The following is a 24189-nucleotide window of genomic DNA, read 5'->3' on the forward strand; positions in this document are numbered from 1 at the left end:
GAATTAAAAAAATTAGTCTTTGTTTGTCATGAGTTGAGGCATTTCATACCTCTATACTTGCCTCAGAAGTTTGACTCTTTCCGCTCGCAACAAAATTCCAGCACGAGATCGTCTGGAGGTCCAGGATGGAAGGAAAGCGGGAAAAAGCAGCATGGTCACGACCTCGACACGGCTCAACAGGCAGACATTATGGCTTTGACAACAGTTTTGTTGAAAGGGTGATGAAGGTAAGATATGGGCATGCCAAGGATATAGTTTTACTTCGGACCCTCAACATCGTGATGTCCAACATTCAATCACAACTTAACGGACAGCGTCGAAGAGCTCGTTCCCCTCTCCGGACTAATACTACTACAATCTCACTACTCACAATCCTGATCACTACCATAACACGCCTTCCATCTCCACTGATTCCCTCTCCAACTCCACCACACCCACTAGTACCATCAACTCCCCAACCACAACACTCATTACCCTCTAACAATTGGGTGGGAGGAAGGAGATTGTTTGCGGCAAGGGTAATATCCTATTAAAAAGGTCAAGATGTGCGTGATTGGAAGGGTGAAGGGAGGACACACAAGGGCGTAAAAAGGGTGAGGGACAGTGGTATAACTGTAAGGGTATCATATTCCACACCTTCTTCTAACAACAATGCCGCAACGCTAAACGAACTACAAGATTTTAATCATCATCATCCTCATCGTCATCAACCGCCTCGATCGCCCCTACCACCCCCTCCTCCCCCACCACCACCAAATGAACCACCGCCAAAAGATCCCGCCCCTCCAAATGACCCAAACCTGGATCCAGCTCCTCCGGCTCCTCCAGCTCCCCCACCGCCGTACGACCCGAACCTAGATCCAGCGCCGTAAGAACCTCCAGCCCCAAGGGACCCAAACCTAGACCCAGCACCAACACCAGCACCAGCACCAGCACCAGCACCCCCAGCCCCAAAAGATCCGAATCGATTTGTAGATACCGAAGCCCCATATGACACAGACGCAGCACCAAAGCCGAAGCCAGTTACTCCCACCGGCCCTCCTCCTCCCGCATCAGTACCATTGGCCGCACCACCACCATCTCCGTCACCACCATCACCACCACCACCACCGTTAGCACCTCCTACAGCAGCACCTCCATCGCCCATGGGCCCAGCCCCGGCCCCACTATAGCCATCGCCTTGGTAAGCACTGTTGGTCGTCATGTCATCAAAGCTCATGTTTTTGGGGTTGGTATCACGATCCGGATGCCACCGTCCCTATTTCGAAGCGGACGAAGGTCCTGCGCCGCCCGCGGTGCCGGTGGTGGTGATGCTAGGAGGGGTGATGTGGACTGGTCGGAGCATGTCTTCGCGGCCGTCGAGCCAGGAGGTGCAGTTCACGCAGCGGATTGACTTTTTATCATGTGTTAGTGTTAGTCAGTCAAGTTGGGGGAGGAGGATGATAAAGAAGGAGGGGGCGGGGCCGATATCGGAGGGAGATGATAGAGATGAGGAGGACAAGGGGAGAGACCAACGTTAATGTTGATAAACTTGCAGCAGTACGGGCAAGGAACAGTCTTCTTGATGATGGGGTCCTTGGACATCCACTGGTAGATAGAGGCGATGCTGTAAAGCGAGAAGCCGACGCCCATGAAGTTGAGGAGGCGGTTCATGAAGAATCTGTGCGCTTATCGTTAATGTCTGAATCTGAATCATATATTCATTCTTGAGGGTAGTAAAAGTAAGAAGCAAAGTGATGACATACCCGTAAGCCATAACAACAGCACCATCCGCCTGCGCCTGCTTCAGGGTATTGTACCCTTCCTCCGGGTGGTTGGCTCCGGACCGGAGAACGGCGAATTTCTCCTCCAAGTTCTTGTTCAGTGGGAGAAGCACTGAGATGGGCGGGAGGACAATGTCGGAGACGAAGGAGGTGACGAGGGCTGTGAACATTGTGGCTAGGCTATTATTATTGATTATACGTGAGCTTTCACTGTTGTCCATTCGCGGTCATGAGTGGCAATCCTTACATCAAACCAAAAGCGATCTCGAGGACATTTCCCTGAAATGCGAACCCGACAAAGTCTTCCCAGAGACGCACAACCCTCCGGCGGTTGCGGTTGAGGAGGTCATCTTCCTCATCGTAGACCTGATTGTCTTCAAGTCTTGGCATGGTGGTTGTGATTTTGTGATGTAGTGGTGAGGTAAGTATGGGGTACTCTCGAGATCCGAACCGATGATTTATGAGAAGGGGTAAAAAATGTCCAGCATTCAAAGAAAAAGACAAAAGAGAGTTGAAGAGCGGCTCGAGTGAAGATGAAGATGAGACGATTCAGTTCCGTCCTGATCTTAGAAGGCGGGGAGTCGGACGAGATAAAGTATAAATGGAAACGGGCCGCAGGCACGCGATGTCCCAAAGCGGTATAGACAAGCGTCACTGACACTCGGCCGCCGCCGGGGCCAGGTCCTGACAACCTAAGCCGTCCGTTGGGAAGAACTAGGGAGACCAGCCAACTAATCTTGCATTTGCACTTGTTTCACGCTACCATCGAATCACACAGTCTTGCCGAGTTGCTTTTGATGGTTGGCCAGTCTGTTACCATGGCCCCAACTCACCTATCTCTTGACTTTGGTATCACCGCCAAACCCGCTATCGTAGGACAACAAGTCATTCGGGTGGCAATTGAGGGGAACCCCAAAGAGCTCGCAGGGGGGAGGGACTAGTGTAGTTGACGATGGAGTCAGATAATCCACTTTCTTTATGCACGACGACAAGGTGCAAGTTATAAAGTGGATATAGCTGGGGATCAGTAGACGGTCTTGCAGATCAAGTCACCAACAACTCCAAAGGTGAAGAGACAACGCAGCAATTCCGACCTTAAACACCATCAACCCCATGTATAAATCCTACAAGGCTCCCTGCTGCTATGCGAAGCTAAGACATGTCATCAACCTGCTTACCTCTCGGCTTGATGAACTCCGAAGACTGATGCCCAAAGATGACCTATGCAGGTATTCGGGACGCATCGTGAGCGGAGAAGGCCACACAACGCGGCTGCGTCGCGACAACGGCCTCATGCTCCAGGGCATGCATTGAGTCGCTTGCTAAATCATGTTGAATCAGATGCAGAACATAAAGATGATTCACAACTCGTGTCATATTCCTCATAACCAGAAAAGCAAAGTAAAGGACCAAAAAAAGAAAACCAAGCGCCAAAGCTATCAATACATATAGGGTATGCGAGGGTGGTATATGCTAGCCAACAAACTAGGCACCTTTAGGGAAACCGCCAATTCAGACAAACAAAACCAGAAGCACCAACGCTTTGTTTTATAGCTTGGATGGGACAGTGATGAAGGAGTTGCCCTTGCGAATAACGGCAACAGCGTCGTTGATGAACTCGTCAACGATCTGCTTGGCGTTCTTCTTCTCGTTGCACACGGCGGCGCACTGGCCCATGAGGAAGGGCTGGAAGTGGTCGAGGAGGTCATCGACATCAACCTCTTCGCTACCGTTGTCGGCCTTGTAGGCATCCTTCATGGCCTGGGGGATATCGGCAGCGCCGGACATGAGCTTGTCGAGGTCAGCCTCATAGGGGAGCTTGCCCTTGGAGGTAAGCTCCTTGATTTCCTGGGCGCGCTCCGTCTCCCAGTTCTCAATGTAGGGGTTCTTGCGGACACGGAGGGGACGGCCGGTGAAGATGAGGGTGCGGATGGTGTCGGAGAAACTGGCGGTGCGGACCGCCTCCTTGTGGGCCTCGGAGGCACCGGCCTCCTCGCAGAGAACGAAGCGGGTACCAACCCAGACGGCGGAAGCGCCCATCATGAGGGCCGAGGCGAGAAGAGGACCGCTGTGGATACCACCGGCAGCGACGACGAGAACCTCCTTCTTGGTGAGGGGAGAAATGGCACCCTTGCAGGCCTCGACGACGGCAGGGATGAGGATGGTGGTGGCAATGTCACCGGTGTGACCACCACCCTCACCACCCTGTGCGCAGATAATGTCAACACCAAGGTCGAGGCACTTCTTAACGTGCTTGGGGTGGCCGATCATGTTCATGTAGACGATGCCGTGGGCATGGAGTTTGTCGACGACGTGTTTGGGGGGTACACCGACGGCGGAAACGAAGAGCTTGGCACCGGACTGGATGATGATGTCGATAAGCTCGTTAAGCTTGCCCTTGGTATAGTCGTAGCTGCGCGGGGAAGAAGGGATGGTTAGCTACCTCTAGAGTTTGGCAAGACATTCGACTTGTTGCAATCCAGACTTACTTGGTCTTGCGGGCGTTACCACCGACCTGGGGAAGGAGGAGATCGACACCGAAGGGAGCGTTCTTGTCCTTCAGGTGGGACTTGAGCTCGTCGATCTGGTCGCGAAGCATGTCGGGAGTGTAGTTGATACCACCGAGCACACCGAGACCGCCGGCATTGGTAACGGCAGCAGCCAGCTTGGGGCCGGCAGCGACGTTCATGCCGGCCAGGAAGATGGGGTGGTTGATCTTGAAAAGATCGGTGATGGGAGTACGGATCTGCTCTGTTGTTGTGACATTGTGGTTAGTCTTCTTGATATGCCACAATTCGTTGCGCTCGCGATGCGGTGCGATGTGCTTGCAAGGGTTGTGACTTACGAGGAGAGGCCATTTTGAAGAATGTGATGTGCAACAACTAAACAACAGTGGTATCGCTAAGTGGCAAGAGAAAACGATGAAGATGCGAGAAAGTGCGAGGGAGACAAAGGGTTGATGATGTTTTGAACAAGTCGAAAAGAGGAGGTCAGGTGGGAATCTGGCTGGACATTCAAGGTGACATGTGCCGAGGTTCCCTCAGACACGGGGGGCGCTAGTCCGTTTCCAGGCACCATTACATACAAAACGATCTGGGGTTCGTCGCCAGCGGGGCCGTTGTGCGGAGGAGGCGTGCGACCTGTACCGAGGCACCTGTCACCGACTACCCTTTTCCTGTACAGTCGTCAATTGGGATGCCCATAATGACATGGAATGGCTCGAATGGGTTGAAGGAGAGGATTCGGTTGGGATGTTGTGATGTTTAAACACTCCCAGACAATGGATGATGTACTTGCTGATGCCATCTGCAATGCAGTATGCGAACCAGACAATGCCGACAATCGACATCAGACCAGACGTGCGTGTCCCGTGTGAACCACCAACGTCACGTAACAATAAATTGTAGCCCAATCCCCAACCCTCGTCACATTCCCGAACCGAGTTGAAAAAGGGAACCTGGCTGAGCCTGGTCAAGGTTCCCGTCTCGGACAAAGTTCGACCCCAGACTTCTTCTCAAACCAGCGTTGTGGAACCATGCCCAATGCAGCATCGTTATAAAACATGTTGGAGACGACAGACCTCGGAGCAAAGATGCGGCAGTGTGAATGTAACCAAAAAAGCAAATCTGAGCCGCAAGCCTTCAAACGAGATCGATCGTCCAGACCTCACCTCACCCATAAAACCCTAACCCTCTCTCCATCTAACGCCATCGCGTGCGTCAGTGCAAACTAATTCTGCAACTCTCAGACGAAAAAAAGGCCCACCAAAATTATCAAAGACTGGAGTCATTCTTCAGCCCTACCATGAAGCGATTCCCAACCATCTCCTCCTCGACCAGGCCATTGACCTGTCAGCATAGGCTTCTGACAAAACGATTGATTTTCACCGGCAACACACAACTAATTACAACATCACCACGCACACCACAACTCTCAGTCACCACTCCGAAACCGGCACGCACTTTTCACTCGGCCTCCACTCACCTTTCAGCATTGTCGTTCAAAAAGTACACACTGCCTTCCAAGGGCAAAATGACAGACGCAATTGACCTACCGGCTTCCTCCAAGCCCGCCGCCCCCACTGTACGCACTACTTATATCGCCCTGGGCAGCAACCTCGGCGACAAGATAGGATGGATCGAGAAGGCTTGCAAGGAGATGGATGCCCGCGGTATCAAGGTTAAGCGGACCAGTTGTCTGTGGGAGACGGAGCCCATGTACGTCTTAGACCAGGATAGATTTGTCAATGGAGCATGCGAGGTCGGTGCCAGATCAACTGCCTTTAATAATTCAATACTGAAACCACTCTCAGGTTGAAACTACTCTAGAGCCTCTTGAGCTTCTAGACGCACTTCAGGATATTGAAAACTCCCTAGGTCGCAAGAAGATTATCGACAAGGGACCCCGTAACATCGACCTCGACATTCTTCTCTACGAAAACCTCAAATTCGACCATGAACGCCTCAAGATCCCTCATATCGGCATTCCTGAGCGCGAGTTCGTCCTCAGGCCCTTAGCAGAGTAGGCTTTTACTCACTCCTCTCATCAAATCATATACTAACGACTCTGACTAGACTCATTCCTGACAAACCCCTCGACCACACCCGCCCCTGGACCCTCACCCGCGACCTCCTCGACGCCCTGCCCCCCTCCTCCACCCCCATCACCACCATGACCCCTCTCTCCTCCCACGGCCACCCGCCCATCCAAGCCCTCAACCCCTCGCGCAAGACGCACGTCATGGCCATCCTCAACATGACGCCCGACTCCTTCTCCGACGGTGGCCAGCACGCCTCCGCCGGTCTCGAATCCACCATCCAATCCTTCCTCGACGCAGGCGCCACCATGATCGACGTCGGCGGGCAGTCCACGGCACCTCGCACGCCGCAGGTTTCCGCCGAGGAAGAGATCGGCCGCGTGGTTCCCGCCATCAAGATGATCCGCGAAAAGTTTTCGCACCGCGACGTGCTCATCAGCGTCGACACGTACCGGGCGTCGGTGGCGGAGGCCGCGGTCGCCGCAGGTGCGGATATCGTGAATGATGTGTCCGGGGGTAGCATGGATCCGGACATGCTGCCGACTGTTGCGCGCCTGGGAAGCACCATTTGCTTGATGCATATGCGCGGAACGCCGGCCAACATGTCGAGCCTCAATGAGTACCCCGAGGCGGAGGGTGGGTTGATTGGGGGGATCGCCAAGGAGCTGGTGGGTAGGGTGGCGGCTGCCGAGGCGGCAGGCATCAGGCGCTGGAGGATTGTGCTGGACCCGGGGTTGGGGTTTGCAAAGGTGGGACCGCAGAATGTGGATGTGTTGAGGCACTTGGAGGAGTTGAGGAGCTGGCCTGGCTTGCAGGGGTTGCCGTGGCTGGTGGGCTCGAGTAGGAAGAGCTTCATTGGGCAGGTGACGGGGGTGCCGACTCCCAAGGAGAGGATTTGGGGCACGGCGGCGACAGTCGCGGCTGCGGTGCAGGGTGGAGCGGACGTGGTGAGAGTGCATGATGTCAAGGAGATGGCGCAGGTGGTTGCCATGGCTGATGCTATTTGGAGGTATTAAGCGTGCTGGTGATCGGGAGTGGGACATGTGGTTTATGTTTGTGTATATGGTGGTTCTTTGACAGCATTATGGGCAGGTTCAACAGCATGAAGCCCTCTGTTTCTAGGTTGGCATATGAAAATACGGTGATGAACATGGCGTGGATAGATGCATTATCTGCATAAAAAGAAGCATGTAAAAAACAGGTCAAAGGATAGAAGAAAGTACAACTCCAGTGGTAGTGGATTGAACTCTAACCACTGACATACCATCTTGCTCGAATATGTCGAGTATCTCGGAGACAGCAGGCACTCCTCGTCCACGACTTTGCCTCGCCTAGGGCCCACACATAACCTCACTGGATGCAAATAGTTGGTAGGTAGAGAGCCCAACCAACACTTCAAGGATTTCAAACCCAAACGGCACACCATTCCTTCAAATTTGTTTCTCAAAACTGGTGGTTGCGCTCCGACGATGATGGATTGCAGCTCAAGTGTGAGTACTGATCTATGAGCTCCACCTTTGGTTCGCATAAACAATAATGATAGGTCCGATGGTGTAGTTGGTTATCACGTCAGTCTAACACACTGAAGGTCCCCAGATCGAGCCTGGGTCGGATCAATATCTTCACTTTTTGTATTTTTTCTGATGCATGTCCTCTCTGACATTATGTCTCGCCTTTTTTTTTTTTTCTTTTTTTCTTGTATATCAACATTCGTCTTTTGGTCCATTTTTTCTCCGACCTGTTTCGTCTCGTGTATCTCCTTTGTTGATATGATCATCACAACAACTTGTGTTTTTGGTGCGCATCGTGGAAGTCTCACGCTCGGTAACTGGTTTGGACATCGAGTTGATGCCATGCATGAAGCTCTTCAAACCACCCATATCCCACAAATACTTACTTTGTCAGAAGACACGGCAAGAATACTTGATAGTAACCTTTCCGAATCTTTCCAAGTACCTATTCCTCCAGAAGAAAACAAAATTACCACCATTTGCAGGACATTACAAAGAGTGACCACGCCAACCTCCGAGGCACACCATCCTCAAAGTCCAAACTCTCCACCACTACTGCCTTCAACACCACCCTCGGAAAAGAAACGAAAACAAACTCAAGCCATCATTACGCCTCCCTTCCAGAAACCAGCCTCCCCCCCGGGCCGACTACGACACGCCTCCAGAAATCGAAACGCCCACTGACATGCATCGAACCTTTCGAAACAGCCCCTACCCTGTTACGCGTCCTGCACTCGCCCGGTGCACAGCATCAAACTATCAGGGAGGGAGCAAGCATGACGGCTGGAAACGGCAGGGGGTAGGTACACGTAGGCATGTCTCTGATCTTCATGAACAATCTCACGCAGCTTACTTCCGTGCCTCTTCAACTCAAACTCGCTGCTGAGTTTTGCTGTTGTTTGCTTACTACAGGCTCATGCACTAGAAGATGATAATAGACAGATGATGGATGGGTGGATGGATGAATGGATGGGTGGGTGGATGGGGTGAGAACTAGCCACTTACAAAGCCGAGTCTGACGGGCTTCGGAGCGTGAGGGTGGACTGAAAGCGGCAGGGCAGATACTTGTAAGGCAGAGGATAGGAGGCACTAAGGACACTCCCCTCCTTTTTCTTCTCCTTCTCCGCCTCCCCGATCCCATCTCATCTGCATCCCAGACCAGAAATACAAGACATGGACTGTCAATAACTTACCAGATACCATGCCAGCATGCCCATCCACTCAACCATTGATCCCGATAGGTAGAGATAGATACCCACCATCTCGCCATCGGCCTCCGAGCCTTGCACCCTTTCAAACCATCCTCAACACTCCTCAACAAATTATATCGTTCACCCCAGACAACCACTCTAAACCTTCCATTATCTACTAGAAACACCTCTGCGTACCTTCGCGTACCTCCTCCTCATCCTCCTCCTCTCCCCTCTTCAGATTTCCCCCCCTTCCATCTTCCATCTTCCATCTACATGTACACCAACAAGTCGATAATCTCCCACCACCCAGCGGAAGTCACCGAGCAAAGGCCTGGCCTCAAACATATACAAGTCAGCCTGCTTACGACCCATCACTCACCCACCCACCCATCCATCCATCCATCCTGAACGCAACGGAAACCTTCCCCAGAACATTTGGTTACCAACGCCGCCAGCATTCAGATTGAAGATAACACCCCGTTAACCGGCACGTAAACCGGAAACTGCCCGTGTATATCCTCGGAGGCTCAAATAACAGGAGAAATCTATGACTCTCGTGATGATTCGTTATGACTCTAGGTATCCTTCTTGCGTCCGCTTATGACGAACCCAGGGCAGTGACCCAGTGATCACACCGGACAGTAATCCCAGTGACTTCAGCGACAACAACCCACTGCACTCTTTCCTTTGTTTGGATCTCGACTCCCCTTCTTCACTCTTCCCTTTCTTGTTCTCTCCTCGCTTCTATGCTTACTCCTTTTCCCTGTTTCCTTTTTTTCTGTTATTAATTCAAACCTCTTCTTTTTTTTCTTTTAATTCTTTTCTTTTTCTGTGGTTTTTTTTTTTTTTTTTTTTTTTTTTTTTTTTTTTTTTTTTTTTTCCTGTGTTTTCCTCCCCACCACGTCTCCCACCATCCCTGTTCTCATCGCGTCCTCGTCCCCAGTCGGTCCCGTTTTGTTCCCTGCCTTCTATCCTCCATGCCCTGTCGTGAAACCCCAGAACCACGAAACCAACAACACTAACGACCTTCTTGTTCACTCTTGTCTCAGCGACATGTACATATCCGAGAACTAAACGCGAATCCGATCTAGTCATTTCGCCATTTATGGCCGTGTTCGTTCTGGCAGTAGTGCAGTAACGGAATCTCTTCTAACCCTGACCCAAAGCTTTTCTGCCACCCAAAAAATGCTTCCGTTACTGTACTACTGCCAGAACGAACACGCCCTATGTTATACAAGTATCCTAGATTTCAAACCCGGCGGCGAGAAGAAGACCAGTGATGAGTACTCTCTCGTAGGTAATATGCCGCTGTGTTGTTGGTGGAATGACCTGGAAACAGGGCTCCGATGTCAAACTGAAGGACCTCTGATTAGTGACTAGTTCTAGGTAAGGGTTAGAGAGTGAAACCCACTAGCACAACAAATCTGGGGAAGTGAAATAGTGTAAGGGACTAGGTAACCTGGGGAATACTAGCGGAACGGTGGTGCTACTGGCGTGTCAGTGAGACAAAACGTTAGAGGGGAACCACGCGCTTCCAGCAGCTATGTTTCTGACTGTTACCGATAAAGCACAAGATCACAGGCGCCTGTTGAGCGACGTTATTACAATGTTCCCCACGGGAAAGATTTGACAAAGTTGTGCAAAAGTTGGCATGTTAATGACTCCAGTGAGAATTAGGAACAAGAATATTATGGTTACTTTCAAACGCAATAAAAACAACAAAAGGTATATCACTCAAAACGCCTCAATAGTTAAGCCCTGGCGGTATATCCCTCTTTAACCCGAAGCATACAGAGAGGTTCGTGAATGCATGTGTATGTGGTCCGTCTTTCTTATCAACGATAAACGGACAAAGCCGCCATACTGTACTGCCTTCCCACGCCTTTTCGCCTGCAACACCCCAAACCCCCCAGAAAAAAAGAAGCACATCAGAAAAGGTGAATAGTGCCTATTCGCCCCAAGCGTCCAATGTAAATCCTGCGCTCCATGGCGTAACGCGGAGAAACAAAGTTGTGTCCAGAGTCCAACAAGCAACCCAACTTTGCACAGAAAAAGAAATGTGAGGGAGCCACCATGGCGAATTCGGTCTGTCGTGTCTCATGTCTCGTAGTAAAGCAATAGTGCCCTTGAGCTACCGGTAGATATCCGGCGAAGTAGTCCAAAGGCTTGATTCCACAGCGAGGATTTAGAGAAGGGCGGCAAGACCGGCCGCGACCAAGAGGAAGGCACCGGCGGGCTTGGCAACGCTGCCAGCGCCGATGGCAACCTCGGACTGCGTGGGCTGGGGAGAGACAACCACGACAGAGGTGCCGTTAGCACCAGAGGGGGCGCCGCCAGTGGCGAGGCCAGTGGGGACGAGGACGATAGAGGAAGAGGACACAGCGGGGACGGTGATGGCGGGAGCAGACGAGGTGGTCAGAGCGACGGAGCTGGTCGTGAGGGGAATGACGACGGAGCTGGTGCTGGTGGTGCTGACAATGACGCTGCTGGTGCTGGTGGTGCTCACGACGGTGCTAGAGGTCGAGGTGGAGCTGGCGACCGAGGAGGTAGAGCTGGTAGAGGAGCTAGTCGAGGTAGAGGTGGCCTCGGCGGTCTGGGAGACAAGGCTCCCGTCGACCTTGTAGGCGGCGGCGCACTGCTCAAGGGTCATGCCCTCGGGGCAGCACCAGGTCTCATTCTGGGTGTCGGCAGCGCAGTAGTAGCCAGCATCGCACGAGTCTGCAATAGCCTATTTAGCATTCTCGTCTCTTTTTCGCACATCAACAAGTCAGGGTAACTTACTGCCAGAACCGTTAGGGCAGCAGATCTGAGCGGCGCCGGCGTTGTAGCAGTGAACCGAGTCGTCCTTGGACGCGCACGCCTCGAAACCAGCACCGCAAGCCTCGGCGCAAGTGTTGCCGGTACCGCAGACGGTCTGCTCGGGCTGGTATCCGGGGTTGTCCTGGCGACGGACGACACCGAACAGCTGACGGACCGAGGTCTTGTGAATCTTGCTGGCCGCCTTGTAGGGCGCGCCTACCAGGCGGATGGGCTCGGCAACGGCCTGAGCAGCGAGGGCGAGAGCCGCCAGAGCAGTGAAGGACTTGACATGCATTTTGACTGATTTGTTTTGAAGTTTTGGCGATCGAGTAAAGACGGTCCGAGGGTTGATTAGGTTTATAGGGCTGTCACGTAGGTGATGCTGAGAAAACGAATGTCGTCGAGTGCGAGACTCTTGTTTGAATGCAGTGTAGGGAGCGGCAGGTTCTTCAAGCGAGAACAAGATGAAGGCGAGATTATATCAGAGGCTGAGGTTGAAAAGAAGGAGAAACAAAAAAGGAGTGTGATGGGGGGAGAGAGTGGATTGGAGTATCAAATAGAATTACAAAGAGACGACGGGGGGGCCTGCGACAGTCTGGGACCGCCTGCCCTGCCTGGGAAGGGAAGCTCGCGACCGCTGTAAACCTGGGGGGAGAAGGGGCCACTTTGGGGAACTAACGAATGGATCCTCTCGGCTGCTTCTTGTTTGTTACCCTGGCAAGCGCCGACAAGTACCCCTACACCAGCAAGCGGCGGTGAGGGTACTTTGCCGATGGAGGTGCACAAGCATCCAATTTCCTTAATTTTAAGATTGGGCACCCACTCTCCTTCCACTCGTCGCCCAATCGTCGCGTTGCCCAGGGCACTGAACGGTACCTGCGTCTGGGCGTGCAGTTGTTCCTGGCAGGAAGTGGAAGCAACAGGCGGAAGCAACCCGTCACAAGCACTGCACCGGCATCTCGAGCATCCCTCCCTTCAGTTTGCAGTGGACCGACCAACAGCAACCGAGGAGCAAGCAACCGTCGCAGCCGCCCCGCATCATAGACTTTTTTTTTCTCTTTCTCTCATCTCAATTTGCACTGCAGACATGCCCGGCCCTGTGCCTGCTTCGCGTGGGCGTTTGTAGTGTACACTATTTCAAGAGTTCTTGGTGCATGACGCTTACTGTCAAATTTCACATCGAGATCAGAACTCACTCACTGCAGCGCATGCTGATAAGCTGGTATTATATCGTCACCTCCTCCCTTAACTCTTGTGCCCCTGACCTGGCCTTCCATCTTGAACCAATAACTGGGCGGGGGCCAAGAAGGGCCGGCTGTTGTTGCTAGACTCAACCAAGCCAGATCGTCGCATTGCGCAAATGAGGCATCTGGCGGGCGGGACACTGGGCCACCGCAGTCTGGCAAATAGCGCGACGCCGTTGAAATTTGTCTTTCATGCTCCGAGCGCATTATCGGCGGTGTTAACCGGTTCCGTGATGGACTGCCGTGACTCTTCACATTGTCCTTTTCGAAAAACTGTTCCACGTCGAGTCGGGCCCGTCAGTCTTCAATCAGGGTCCGAATTCACGGGCGTTGGCTACGGTCGGTGTAGGTAGACGTCGTTGACACCGGATGGCACGGACAAAGTCTAAACTGACGGTCAGTGATTGACAGTGCATCCTCGTCGGCCGCTCCCGCCGTGCTCCAGTCAAATGTCATTGGTGAGCGATCATCATCAAGCCACACAAATGGATCAATGTCGCTGCTGCCTTTGTTTGCTAAACATGGAAGGATTGAAAGGAATCCGTTGCCTACACTGCGGAAAGTACCGAAGAAAGGGTCCCCCCTCCTTCTTCCCCTTTGTGTTGTGTACCTATGTGCCTTTCTTTGCAATGTTTCAACTGGAATGAAAGTTGCGGTGCATTGAGTGCCCAGTGCAGTGGTTCTTGGAAATTCAATGGACATTGTTCGGGGTCGCGACCAACGTGGAACCTTTCTGCCAGGCACCGAATTTTGATTGATTGCTTTTCAACTCGACGCTAGGCCGTTTTCGTCCACTTGCAGCTGTTTCAGAAGGAGGAAGTCCACCGTAACCGTCCTTTCTGCATCGTCTACGTACCGTCAAGGATCTTTTCCACTTTCTTCAACTTTGGGTCCTTCAAGAACCCTTCCTTCCTTTTCTCTTTCCACTTGAGTTCCATGAAATTGCGGGGTGCAACAAACTTTCTTCCCACTCGAGGTCCCCTCCCTACTCAGGTCCTTCGGCTAGTTCGGTGGAGAGCGGATACGCCTTTCACGTCATTCCAGTCAGCCATGGGTTGCACAATGGGCGAACGAGCAATTACCCTAGAGCCAACGCTTCCCCTATTAACCAACCCCCCCAAAACAAGCGCCATTGACTGGGATTAGTACCTCGCGCTTGCTTGACATCCACTTGAGGTTCCCAGCTTCGAGACACTCATCATTCATCATGTCGATGACTGTTGTTACCTAAGTGCCGAACCCCAATTCTGGAACCTGGTAACCGTTGAATTTCATAATTGTGGTTCAACTGGGGCTTTCCCCGTCCTTCTCGACATACCTAGGTACCCAGGTGAAGGTCCCTTGAATGTCATGATGTGTCACTGCCTTACCTACCTACCTAAGATCACTCTTTCGGCAGTCATTTTGCTGGCTGGACACTCGCGCCCAAGGCCTGACCATCCAAGGATCCAGCCTCTTCATTCTACAGTCCAATCAATACCGGTGGTTTCTTTGTTGGCTCTAGACCTCGGGTCAACTTCCCGAGGTGTTGTATGTCTAATCGACGTGTTTCGTTTCATGGACCCCAGGTGTAATCTTACCTGGATCATGCTATTTCGGAAATTTAACACGTCACTTGAATTTTACTGATACCTTTCCCAATATATGATACCTAGACATTCATTTTATCCTCATAAGGTTTGAGACAGCTTGGGATAGAATGCTAGGACGACCAAACTAACAAACAAGCCAGCATCAAATTCTACACATGCTTCTTATCACGTTCCCGACCCTTCGGCAATATGCGACGACATCGTCAAACCAGCGGTTCAGCAGATAATTACGCATTCGTCAGAAAGATGGGTCAGGAAGGCTGCGGTGGTACCGGACCTTTTCTTACTGAATATGGAGTATACAGACAAATCATACTACGATAGTTGACAGTACGGCCGCACACCCACCCTGATGACGACGACGGACGTCTTGGACGTTCGCAACAATAAACACCAGCCATGCTCGGCAAACCATCAGGTCAAGTAGATAGCCTGGGAGAATGATCATGATGAGCACATACGGCCATTGGTGCTGGACAACTCTTTATCCCGTCCGCTCTTCGATAGATAATCTACGTCAAATGGCCCTCCGAATGGTTCTAAGAATGAAACGAATCAAATACACCGTGGTCCACGACATCACATCACATCACACCTTCGGTACACTCGTCGCGATCCGAAGCTATCCTTCCCATTTGAATGCTTCTAGTCCCTACCATAGAGTCATCTTTTCATGAATCCATTTATTACACTACACCTCGGGCCCAGAATTTCCGATAGGTATCTTCTGGTTCATGAATTCCCTATGCTAGTCTTTTGATCAATCTGTTTTCAAGCTCAAGTTTCTCCTATCACAACACATATCATTTCGAAACTTCTGTAAAAGAGACATAGATACCGACAGTAAGGTACCTGGTACGCCTCTCACTTCCAGCAGTAAGCACCAGGGGCGCCTAGTATCTTGCACTGCTTGTCAAAGTCCCCGCTATCGATGCAACAGTTTGGGGCCGAACACTAGATAGGTAGCGTAGCGTAGACTGGTTAGTAGCCGCGGCGGGATATGGCTGGCTAAGGGGGGTCCATCTTACCTGATGATGCTGATTGCCATGGTACGTCTCGATGCAAAATAGACTACTCTCGTCGTTTTGCATATCGCATACTTGCTCCGTGAGATCGTCCCACTGGGGACCAGTGCCGGATGGGTCCTGGCACTTGCAGTTGCAGCCTGCGAGGGCGCTATCAATGATTAAAGAGGAGGAATGTGTCGTTAGTCAAACCATATCTCTCAGTCGTCGATGCGATTAACATACCTACCTAGTAACACTAGCAAGAATGGTAAGGAAGACGGAGATTTTCATGTTGACAAAGTAGAGGTAGAGTTGGGAGGGAAATTCAGGATGAGGATGAAGTTGAGAACTTTGCTCGAGAGGAATCGTTCGATTCCATGTTATAAAATGGGACGGCAGTGCCCTTATATACTTAATTAAGCAGACACTCAGACATCTCCATCCGAATCCATTTCCGGTCGATACGTGCTGTTATTTTCTCGAGTTTCGTCAAGCGATCTTTTGTTACGGCTATGGTAGGTAGAGGTATGTAGAAGCTGTAGAGGTAGCATATACTCGGTGCCTGACTTGTTCGATTTTGACATCAGGATCCGAGTTAGGGTTGTATCAGATGTGTACTGTGCTGCCCAACTGCTTCCTAGGTTAAACGTGTACTGCCTAAGTAGGTATTGAGCGTCCAGGTACAACAACATCAAGCGAGTGAGCAACACCAGGATCCGAGTTAGGGTTGTATGTGTACTGCCGGGACTTTAGTAGCCAAGGTACTTTGAGAATGAGGAAAAAGGGAAGGTTCCAACAACTACAATCAAGGCTATTCACTGGATGGACACAATGTCGTTGGACTTGATCATATTTATCATCCACAGCACATAACCGTGGTCAGTACTACAACCCATAACAACCAAGAGGTAAACTACGCAGGATGTACCCTCGTCTTCAACACCTCAATCAAGTTGAGGACACTCAGGCTCAGTTCATCCGGACCGCCTTCATCAAAGGTCGCGCCACCCAGCACCATCAACTTTTTCGGATCCCTCCTGAATATATGCAAAGCCCGGCTGTAAGCAGCAGGCTGCTCAATAGCATGCATCTCCCACTTGTCCGGGTCCCCACCAAACCGGTTGGTATAGATCTCGCTCCGATCAGCGTCCGAGACCACGATGGTGCCGTTGGGCCCGCCAGCAGGAGACCAGACCACATACGGCGAGGCATTCGGCGCGAGCTTTCCGTCAATGACAATGGGGATCCCAGGAGCCGAGTCAAACTTTGTCGGCTCGTCGGCGATGTGGTAGTAGACCGGGTAGTTGACGCCGTAGGAGCTTGAGTTCCCGACAGGCAACTCGTGCACCAGGATCCACTTGTTGATGGTTTCGATCTTGGCTACGACAGTCATTCCCGGACGAGCGAGATATTCGTCGTACCGGACATCATTGACGACGGGACCCCAGGTGCGGAGGTCTTTGGACCGTTGATGGGCGAGTTTCTGTCCATGCTTGGGGTCCCGCTGGTCCGAGTAGTAGACTATGAGCTCGTCCTTGTATTCGAGGAGGAAGGGTTCCCAGACAGGCGTGGCGCCGTTGGTTGTGTTGGGACGGCCACCCTCGGCTACATGGCTGACGAACTTCCAGGTGCGCGCCTTGTCGGTGCTGGCGTACAGGTCGATGCGGGTGCCGTTTTCGCTCCAGCTGTTTCCCGAGAAGAGAATGGTGCCGGCCCTGAACCCGCCGAGCGGCTTCTGCAGTTCAAGCAGGGCCGGCTGTGCGCTCATGCCCCAACCGTTGACTTGGTCGGTGATGTTGGAGATCCATTTCCAATGAACGCCGCCGTCTTTACTCTCGAAGACGGGGAAGGATGAGTTGCTGCCGGCAAAGAAGTCGCCGCCGATGATGCTGGAGGTGACGAGGAAAGTGCCGTCCTTGAGCTCGACGTGTCGGGGGTACGAGGCGCGCTTGCCGGCGGGTGGGTCGTAGATGATGCGTCGGGGGAAGGTGCTGAAGGGCGGCGGGTCTGGTTTGCACCTCCCTGCCAGAGCGGCCACGGCGAAGTGAAATGACAGGAAAAGGGTTGTAAGTTTCAAGTTTGTAAGCATGGTGGAGCTCAGATGGATGGTAAGGAAGGCAGGGGCAGACAGGCACGAGAACTGTTTGGCATTAACTGTTCACCATACCAGTAGTACTGTAGTGACCTTGCTTGACCTCCTCATCTTATTATTTTCCTTTCCACTGTTGTTTTCCAGACCAGACCGGGACAGTCCGAGCCATTGCCGACGCTCAAGAACAATAGGAACTTGAAGCTCGGGTTCGACCAGAGCCGGCCAGTCACCACTGACAGCCGCACGAATAGGGTTCCGAGGCCGGAAATATTTGTTTAAGCATGGTCCTTGTGTTCTTGTTTCCCCATGGGGGATCGACTTTGACAGCTCCTCCCCCGCACATCATCACCATCAACCAGGTAAGAGAGGTACTGATCTGGATGTAACCCAGCGCTGCATCGACTTTATCCAAACAGCCGCGATGCGCCCCAATCGGCCACCATTCAGCGTCCTGTACCAAGCGAGCTACCCCATTTTATCCCAATGACGGGAATACCAAGGAGAGGGGTTCACTATTGAACCTAAACTCCAGATCTTCGGATTCCATGGTAGCAAGCGAGAAATGTTGCATACTCCCCAGAGCGCACAGTCGGCATCGAGACACGGCAAGTCAAGGTGTCGTCTCAATGACATGCTAGGAATGAACGGTCAATACTTAAGAGCCCATGCTGATGTATCGGAGGGATGGATGGGGGGAATAGATGTTATTCACCAAGGATAGCAACGACAAACATGAAGTCATCTTTGGTTCCATACTGCCTGCTCAGCTGCAGTTCTGTACTGGTCTCTGCCATCGACCTGCCATTCCAAACATACCCCGACTGTGTCAACGGCCCTCTAGCCAGTCTTAAAGTCTGCGATGTCACCCTATCACCGCCACAACGCGCCGCCGCCCTCGTGGCTGCCATGACGACCGAGGAAAAACTTCAGAATCTCGTCAGCAAGTCCAAAGGTGCACCCCGTATCGGCCTCCCAGCCTACAACTGGTGGAGCGAGGCTCTCCATGGGGTGGCATATGCACCAGGAACACAATTCTGGAGTGGCGATGGCCCCTTTAACGCGTCCACCTCATTTCCCATGCCCCTTCTAATGGCGGCGACATTCGACGACGAACTCATAGAAAAAGTCGGCGAGGTCATCGGCACCGAGGGTCGGGCCTTTGGAAACGCCGGTTTTTCCGGCTTCGACTACTGGACTCCCAATGTCAACCCCTTCAAAGACCCACGTTGGGGTCGTGGCTCAGAGACGCCCGGCGAGGACATTCTACGCATCAAACGCTACGCTGCATCCATGATCCGAGGACTTCAAGGCCCTGCGCGAGAACGCAGGGTCGTGGCTACCTGCAAGCACTACGCCGCCAACGACTTTGAGGACTGGAACGGCTCGACCCGGCATGACTTCAATGCCAAGGTCACGCTGCAGGATCTGGCCGAGTACTACTTGTCGCCCTTCCAACAATGTGCACGGGACTCCAAGGTTGGATCCATCATGTGTTCTTACAACGCTGTCAATGGGGTGCCAGCCTGCGCAAACACGTACCTGATGCAAACGATTCTCCGGGAGCATTGGAACTGGACCGCGCCCGGTAACTACATTACCAGTGATTGCGAGGCCGTCTTGGATATTTCGGCAAATCATCACTACGCCGAAACAAACGCAGAGGGTACAGCTTTGGCCTTTGAGGCTGGCATAGATAGCAGCTGCGAGTACGAGTCCTCCTCGGACATTCCCGGCGCCTGGACTCAAGGTCTGTTGGAGCAGTCGACGGTTGACAGAGCTCTGAAGCGGATTTATGAGGGTCTCGTGCGAGTAGGCTACTTTGACGGCAACCACTCAGAATATGCATCACTCGGCTGGAAGGATGTCAACAGTCCAAAGTCACAGGAGGTGGCGCTTCAGGCTGCTGTAGAGGGCATTGTCCTGTTGAAGAACGACAAGACTCTCCCTCTGGATCTCAGGACCGACCCCAAGTCGAAACTGGCCATGATTGGGTTCTGGGCCAATGACCCAAAGACTTTGTCAGGCGGGTATTCCGGAAAACCGGCATTTGAGCACTCACCAGTCTACGCAGCTCAAGCAATGGGCTTCAGTGTCACTACAGCGGGCGGGCCAGTTCTTCAAAACAGCACAAGCAATGACACATGGACCCAGGCCGCTTTAGAAGCAGCAAAAGACGCCAACTACATCCTGTATTTCGGCGGCCAGGACACCTCAGCAGCAGGCGAGACAAAGGACAGGACGACCATAAACTGGCCCGAAGCCCAACTCCAGCTCATCACGACCCTGAGCAAACTGGGCAAACCACTTGTCGTGGTGCAAATGGGCGACCAGCTAGACAACACCCCACTTCTTGCTGCAAAAGCAGTCAACGCTATTCTCTGGGCCAACTGGCTAGGTCAAGACGGCGGAACAGCGGTCATGCAAATCCTCACGGGCCTCAAGAATCCCGCTGGACGTTTGCCCGTGACGCAGTACCCTGCCAACTACACGGCCGCGGTGCCCATGACAGATATGAACCTCCGGCCTTCCGACAAGCTACCAGGGCGGACTTACAGGTGGTATCCCACGGCGGTCCAACCGTTTGGTTTTGGACTGCACTATACCACATTCCAAACCAAGATTGCCGTCCCCTTGCCGCGTTTGGCCATCCAGGACCTTCTTTCACGCTGTGGTGGTGATAATGCCAATGCCTATCCTGACACCTGTGCCCTTCCACCGTTGAAAGTGGAAGTCACCAACTCCGGGAACCGGTCGTCGGACTATGTGGTACTGGCCTTTTTGGCAGGAGACGTGGGTCCTAAGCCCTACCCTATCAAGACACTTGTGTCGTACACGCGGCTGCGTGATCTCTCTCCCGGGCACAAGACAACGGCACATTTGAAGTGGACACTGGGAGATATTGCGCGCTATGATGAACAAGGAAATACCGTTTTGTATCCGGGGACATATACGGTTACTGTGGATGAGCCGGCGCAAGCGAGTGCGAGGTTTGTGGTTGAGGGCGAGGCGGTTGTTTTGGATCGGTGGCCTGCTCCGAGTGGTTAGGTGGTGTAGTAAGTCTTTGTGACTGGCAGTGTAATAGTGTAGGTTATCGAACAGAACAAGACTTGCGCGCTTATGTAGGAGTACATTGTCAAGTGTGACATCAAGACCCTAACTGCTCTTTGATACTGCTTTCGCTGTCTGATATGTCACTTCTGCTTCGTTTTCTTATGCATGTTTCATGGCTATCTATGTCCTTTACTCATATGAACACTCTCTAACCCTCTGAATCTCATCCATATCGTCCACCGAGCCTCCTGACTTGTTACTCACTCACTCACTCACTCAATCCTCATCTATCACCCTATCTCGTCCATGACAAGGTCAATGAAACCTTTGGCTGTAGCCTTGGCCGAATGACTGACTGGGTAAGTGAACAGTCATAAGAATATACCGAATACAGACAGTCTAGTAGTGCTGCTCGTCGCAGTTAGGAAAGGCCATGACAAAATTGTCATAGAGCTTACGATGGTTCGAGAACATATTGGCTAGAGTTCCTAGAAATATTTTATCCAAGAACCACCTAGTAACTGGATTCAAACGTATACTATTTATACTTGAATGCAGATACAGTATACCCAAGGTCTACTGTACTGACCATTCGGCCAGCCAACAACCACAGTTGTCAACAACAACAATTTTCGTTAGGATCCGAACAGGACAGGACAGACCCATCAACAAACAGCAAACCACCTCCCCCTCCCCTTTCTCAACCCTCTCACATGTCTCTCCAATTTCTTTCCCTTCTCCACCATCACCACCCCGTTCTTCTCATCCCCTCCCAAAACCTTCCCTCGTTCTGCCTCGTCAAGACCAAGTACCACCGTCTCCACCTTCCCCCAATCCACCCTCCAATCCACTCTATCCCCTTCTTCTCCCCCTTCTCCCCCTTCTCCCCCTTCTTCTCCTCCCCCCGTCGTTGTTTCCTCTGTTCCCACCTCCTCCTCTCTCCCTCTCTCTCCACCACTTCTAAAATCCTGATTCTGATCCAAATGCATCATATCCCCCATCGGCCCCCTACTAATCGCCCACAAGGCCTCCCACCACCCACCACACCCTCGTAGATCTAACCACTCCAGTCTATACCACGCCCTACTTAATCTCCTTAGCACCAGGATCGCTTCCGACCAATCGTTATCGAGCGAATGGCTGTAGGGACCCGTACCGCCGTATTGCACCCTCCTCCCTTGGGCGGTAACGAAGGATGCGTATTTGGCGTTGGGGGTGAGACTGGGTTCGGGCCAGTTGGCGAGGGAGAGGTGGGTGAGGGTGGGGTGGTGGGAGGCAAAGGAGAGGAGGTGGCGCCACGAGGGTAAGGGGTAGTTACCCGGAGTGGTGGAAGGGGAGGTGAATGTGGAAGAGGAAAGAGGGTTGGGAGGGAGAGAGAGGGAGAGGTGCGTGAGGTTGGGGAGGAGGGGGCGGGGGATGGAGGAGGAAGGGGGTTCTGGTTGGAATTCATCTTCTTCGTCAGCAGAGTCTTCCCAGGAGTCTCTTGGTTCGGCGGTTTTGAGAGTGGCGGCGGTGATGGGTTTCGTGGTGGAGGGTTTCGGAGGGAAGAGCAGGTCGGTTAGTTCGCGGAGGGAGAGGGAGGTGCCGATGGAGTGGGAGAGGTCGAGGTGGCGAAAGTCTTTGTTGGCGATGCTGGGGTCGAGGTAGTCTTCTTCTTCTTCTTCTTCTTCTTCTAGCTGCTCGGCATCCTCATCTACGTCGTCGTCGCCTTCTTGCTTTTGTGGAGGGAGGAGGATGGCCTTGAGATCGGCTAGAGTGACGTTGCCGGGATCCTTCCAGATGCTGAGGTACGCCACAAGTGCTTCGCGGAGATGGGTAGGTAGATGCTGATAAAGATAGTAGCGACAATATTCTCGTTGGAAATCCCAGCTGTGTGCAAACTGCCGGAGAGTCAAGTCGATCAGACTACCTTTTGCCGGAAGGTACAGCTCAGGCAGCATGTATTTGTCTAGTCGACGCCCGTCCGAGCCGGACTGACGAGGCACTGTGGAAAGTATCCCGTGTGCCGGCCGATTCAGCCAGCTCTGTGGCGGGGCTGGACCGGGAGGCAGCCTTCTACCGGTGGCATCCACACGGGGTCCACCCCGGCCCCGGCCCGGACGCGGCCTAGGCGCCGGTGTCTCGGGTAGCTGTAAAATGTCCCGGATGACTGGTGGCACCGTCGGCCGAACATCTAATGCGCCTTGAGCATTACTATTACTGTTCACACTGAGACGGCGCAGTTCAGCGAGCCGCTGATTGACACTGCGGCTTTCTGATTCACCTAAAGTCCAGTGTGTTAGTACGACAAGACCATGCTAGATACACTATGCCAGCCCTCTTGGCATCAATCACTCAGTGTGTATGAACATCTTTGCGGGCAGGGGCACCGAGCGAGGCTCGAGGAGCACGATAGATTTGCGGGTCATGCACCCGCCCATTCACCGGATCAGACAGACAGACAGACAGACAGGCAGGCAGATAGACAGAGGGAGGATTGACTATCAGGGTAGGAATGAAATGAATGGATGGGTTTGACGGGCTACACAGAGAGAGGGTGGTGTAGCAGTTCAGGTAACGCACCATTGTGGCTGCCGGCGCCCGCAGCGGTGGAGCTCAATGAAGCTGGAGCAGTTGACTGCGGTTTGGAATATTGTTTGAAATGGACTCTTTTCTTCGGCATTAGGTAGGTAACTTAACCCTGCAAGTTGGTCTCTTGTGCTGGACAAGATTGGCCTCTGCCGTGAAGTGACTCAAGTTGGTACGTGTTTTGATCTCTTGGTACTTGGGAAAATGTCAAGCTTGATGATGTTGTCGTTGTTGTCGTGTAACTGACTGTATTGGTAATTTTACACGTTGAGAGAGGTAGGTACCTTGAGGTTCGATGGTGATAGAGGCAACTGAAGTAAGCTAGGTCGCAAACCGGATGAGTCGTCGTCGTCGTCCCCCGCCCTGCCTTTCAATCTGGCCAATGCGTGCGTGCCTGCCCTGCAGGCAACGACGAGATGGGGCCCTGCAGAGCGGTTATGGATCACCGTCGTGGGTGCAAATGACTGACTGTATCGTGCGTGTGTGGGTGGCCACTTCCATCGCATGCAAGGTATTTTGACTGGATCAGCTTTGGGTACGTCATCCAACCACTCAAATCCGATGATGATCGAGGAGGAGTAGGTCTAGAAAGATGGGTGGAAGGAAAGGCACAGTCAAGGTGAGGAACTGTTACGGCACCGGCAGGCAAACACCACGGAGGCCAAGACTTCTCGCGCCTCCGATGCCCCTGACTGGTCAACCGCTCAATCCCGGTGAGTGGGAACAAATGCCTGGCCCTGAACGGGTCCGGGCGCCCAAACCCTGTCCCCAAATGCAGGTCATGCTTCCGGGGGGCATGCCCTGGGGTGTGCTGAGACCCCCCCCTCCCCCC

At 52.6% G+C, this 24189-nt stretch overlaps 10 protein-coding genes across 10 annotated transcripts; 3 read left to right on the plus strand and 7 right to left on the minus strand.

Annotated features, from left to right (window-relative positions):
• Positions 1-948: 948 nt before the first annotated feature.
• Positions 949-2153, minus strand: NEUTE1DRAFT_80278 (uncharacterized protein; the record flags this gene model as incomplete). The annotated part of the gene is made up of 4 exons (XM_009851739.1): positions 949-1393; positions 1516-1660; positions 1746-1943; positions 2011-2153. 4 exons carry the CDS (start codon positions 2151-2153, stop codon positions 1259-1261), a joined length of 621 nt encoding a protein of 206 aa, XP_009850041.1.
• An 87-nt stretch (positions 2154-2240) lies between these two features.
• Positions 2241-2704, plus strand: NEUTE1DRAFT_99992 (uncharacterized protein; the record flags this gene model as incomplete). The annotated part of the gene is made up of 2 exons (XM_009851740.1): positions 2241-2273; positions 2408-2704. 2 exons carry the CDS (start codon positions 2241-2243, stop codon positions 2702-2704), a joined length of 330 nt encoding a protein of 109 aa, XP_009850042.1.
• A 381-nt stretch (positions 2705-3085) lies between these two features.
• Positions 3086-4711, minus strand: NEUTE1DRAFT_129104 (uncharacterized protein; the record flags this gene model as incomplete). The annotated part of the gene is made up of 3 exons (XM_009851741.1): positions 3086-4176; positions 4253-4514; positions 4609-4711. 3 exons carry the CDS (start codon positions 4619-4621, stop codon positions 3312-3314), a joined length of 1140 nt encoding a protein of 379 aa, XP_009850043.1.
• Positions 4712-5795: 1084 nt separating this feature from the next.
• Positions 5796-7509, plus strand: NEUTE1DRAFT_80286 (uncharacterized protein; the record flags this gene model as incomplete). The annotated part of the gene is made up of 3 exons (XM_009851742.1): positions 5796-6023; positions 6076-6284; positions 6338-7509. 3 exons carry the CDS (start codon positions 5796-5798, stop codon positions 7314-7316), a joined length of 1416 nt encoding a protein of 471 aa, XP_009850044.1.
• A 1021-nt stretch (positions 7510-8530) lies between these two features.
• On the minus strand, positions 8531-9439 carry NEUTE1DRAFT_109314 (uncharacterized protein; the record flags this gene model as incomplete). The annotated part of the gene is made up of 5 exons (XM_009851743.1): positions 8531-8717; positions 8817-8854; positions 9005-9093; positions 9200-9273; positions 9384-9439. 5 exons carry the CDS (start codon positions 9437-9439, stop codon positions 8531-8533), a joined length of 444 nt encoding a protein of 147 aa, XP_009850045.1.
• A 1204-nt stretch (positions 9440-10643) lies between these two features.
• On the minus strand, positions 10644-12261 carry NEUTE1DRAFT_80287 (uncharacterized protein; the record flags this gene model as incomplete). Its single annotated transcript, XM_009851744.1, has 2 exons — positions 10644-11722; positions 11786-12261. 2 exons carry the CDS (start codon positions 12096-12098, stop codon positions 11190-11192), a joined length of 846 nt encoding a protein of 281 aa, XP_009850046.1.
• Positions 12262-15503: 3242 nt separating this feature from the next.
• Positions 15504-15937, minus strand: NEUTE1DRAFT_39997 (uncharacterized protein; the record flags this gene model as incomplete). The annotated part of the gene is made up of 3 exons (XM_009850525.1): positions 15504-15593; positions 15668-15815; positions 15894-15937. The coding sequence occupies 3 exons, from the start codon at positions 15935-15937 to the stop codon at positions 15504-15506; spliced, it is 282 nt and encodes a 93-aa protein (XP_009848827.1).
• Positions 15938-16559: 622 nt separating this feature from the next.
• Positions 16560-17735, minus strand: NEUTE1DRAFT_39943 (uncharacterized protein; the record flags this gene model as incomplete). Its single annotated transcript, XM_009850521.1, has 1 exon — positions 16560-17735. The coding sequence occupies one exon, from the start codon at positions 17733-17735 to the stop codon at positions 16560-16562; it is 1176 nt and encodes a 391-aa protein (XP_009848823.1).
• Positions 17736-18470: 735 nt separating this feature from the next.
• On the plus strand, positions 18471-20783 carry NEUTE1DRAFT_99999 (uncharacterized protein; the record flags this gene model as incomplete). The annotated part of the gene is made up of 1 exon (XM_009851745.1): positions 18471-20783. One exon carries the CDS (start codon positions 18471-18473, stop codon positions 20781-20783), a length of 2313 nt encoding a protein of 770 aa, XP_009850047.1.
• Positions 20784-21267: 484 nt separating this feature from the next.
• NEUTE1DRAFT_80289 (uncharacterized protein) lies at positions 21268-23451 on the minus strand (the record flags this gene model as incomplete). The annotated part of the gene is made up of 2 exons (XM_009851746.1): positions 21268-23052; positions 23352-23451. The coding sequence occupies 2 exons, from the start codon at positions 23449-23451 to the stop codon at positions 21455-21457; spliced, it is 1698 nt and encodes a 565-aa protein (XP_009850048.1).
• Positions 23452-24189: the final 738 nt, after the last annotated feature.

The sequence above is a fragment of the Neurospora tetrasperma genome (genome assembly GCF_000213175.1).
Source record: "Neurospora tetrasperma FGSC 2508 unplaced genomic scaffold NEUTE1scaffold_2, whole genome shotgun sequence".
Taxonomy (NCBI): domain Eukaryota; kingdom Fungi; phylum Ascomycota; class Sordariomycetes; order Sordariales; family Sordariaceae; genus Neurospora; species Neurospora tetrasperma.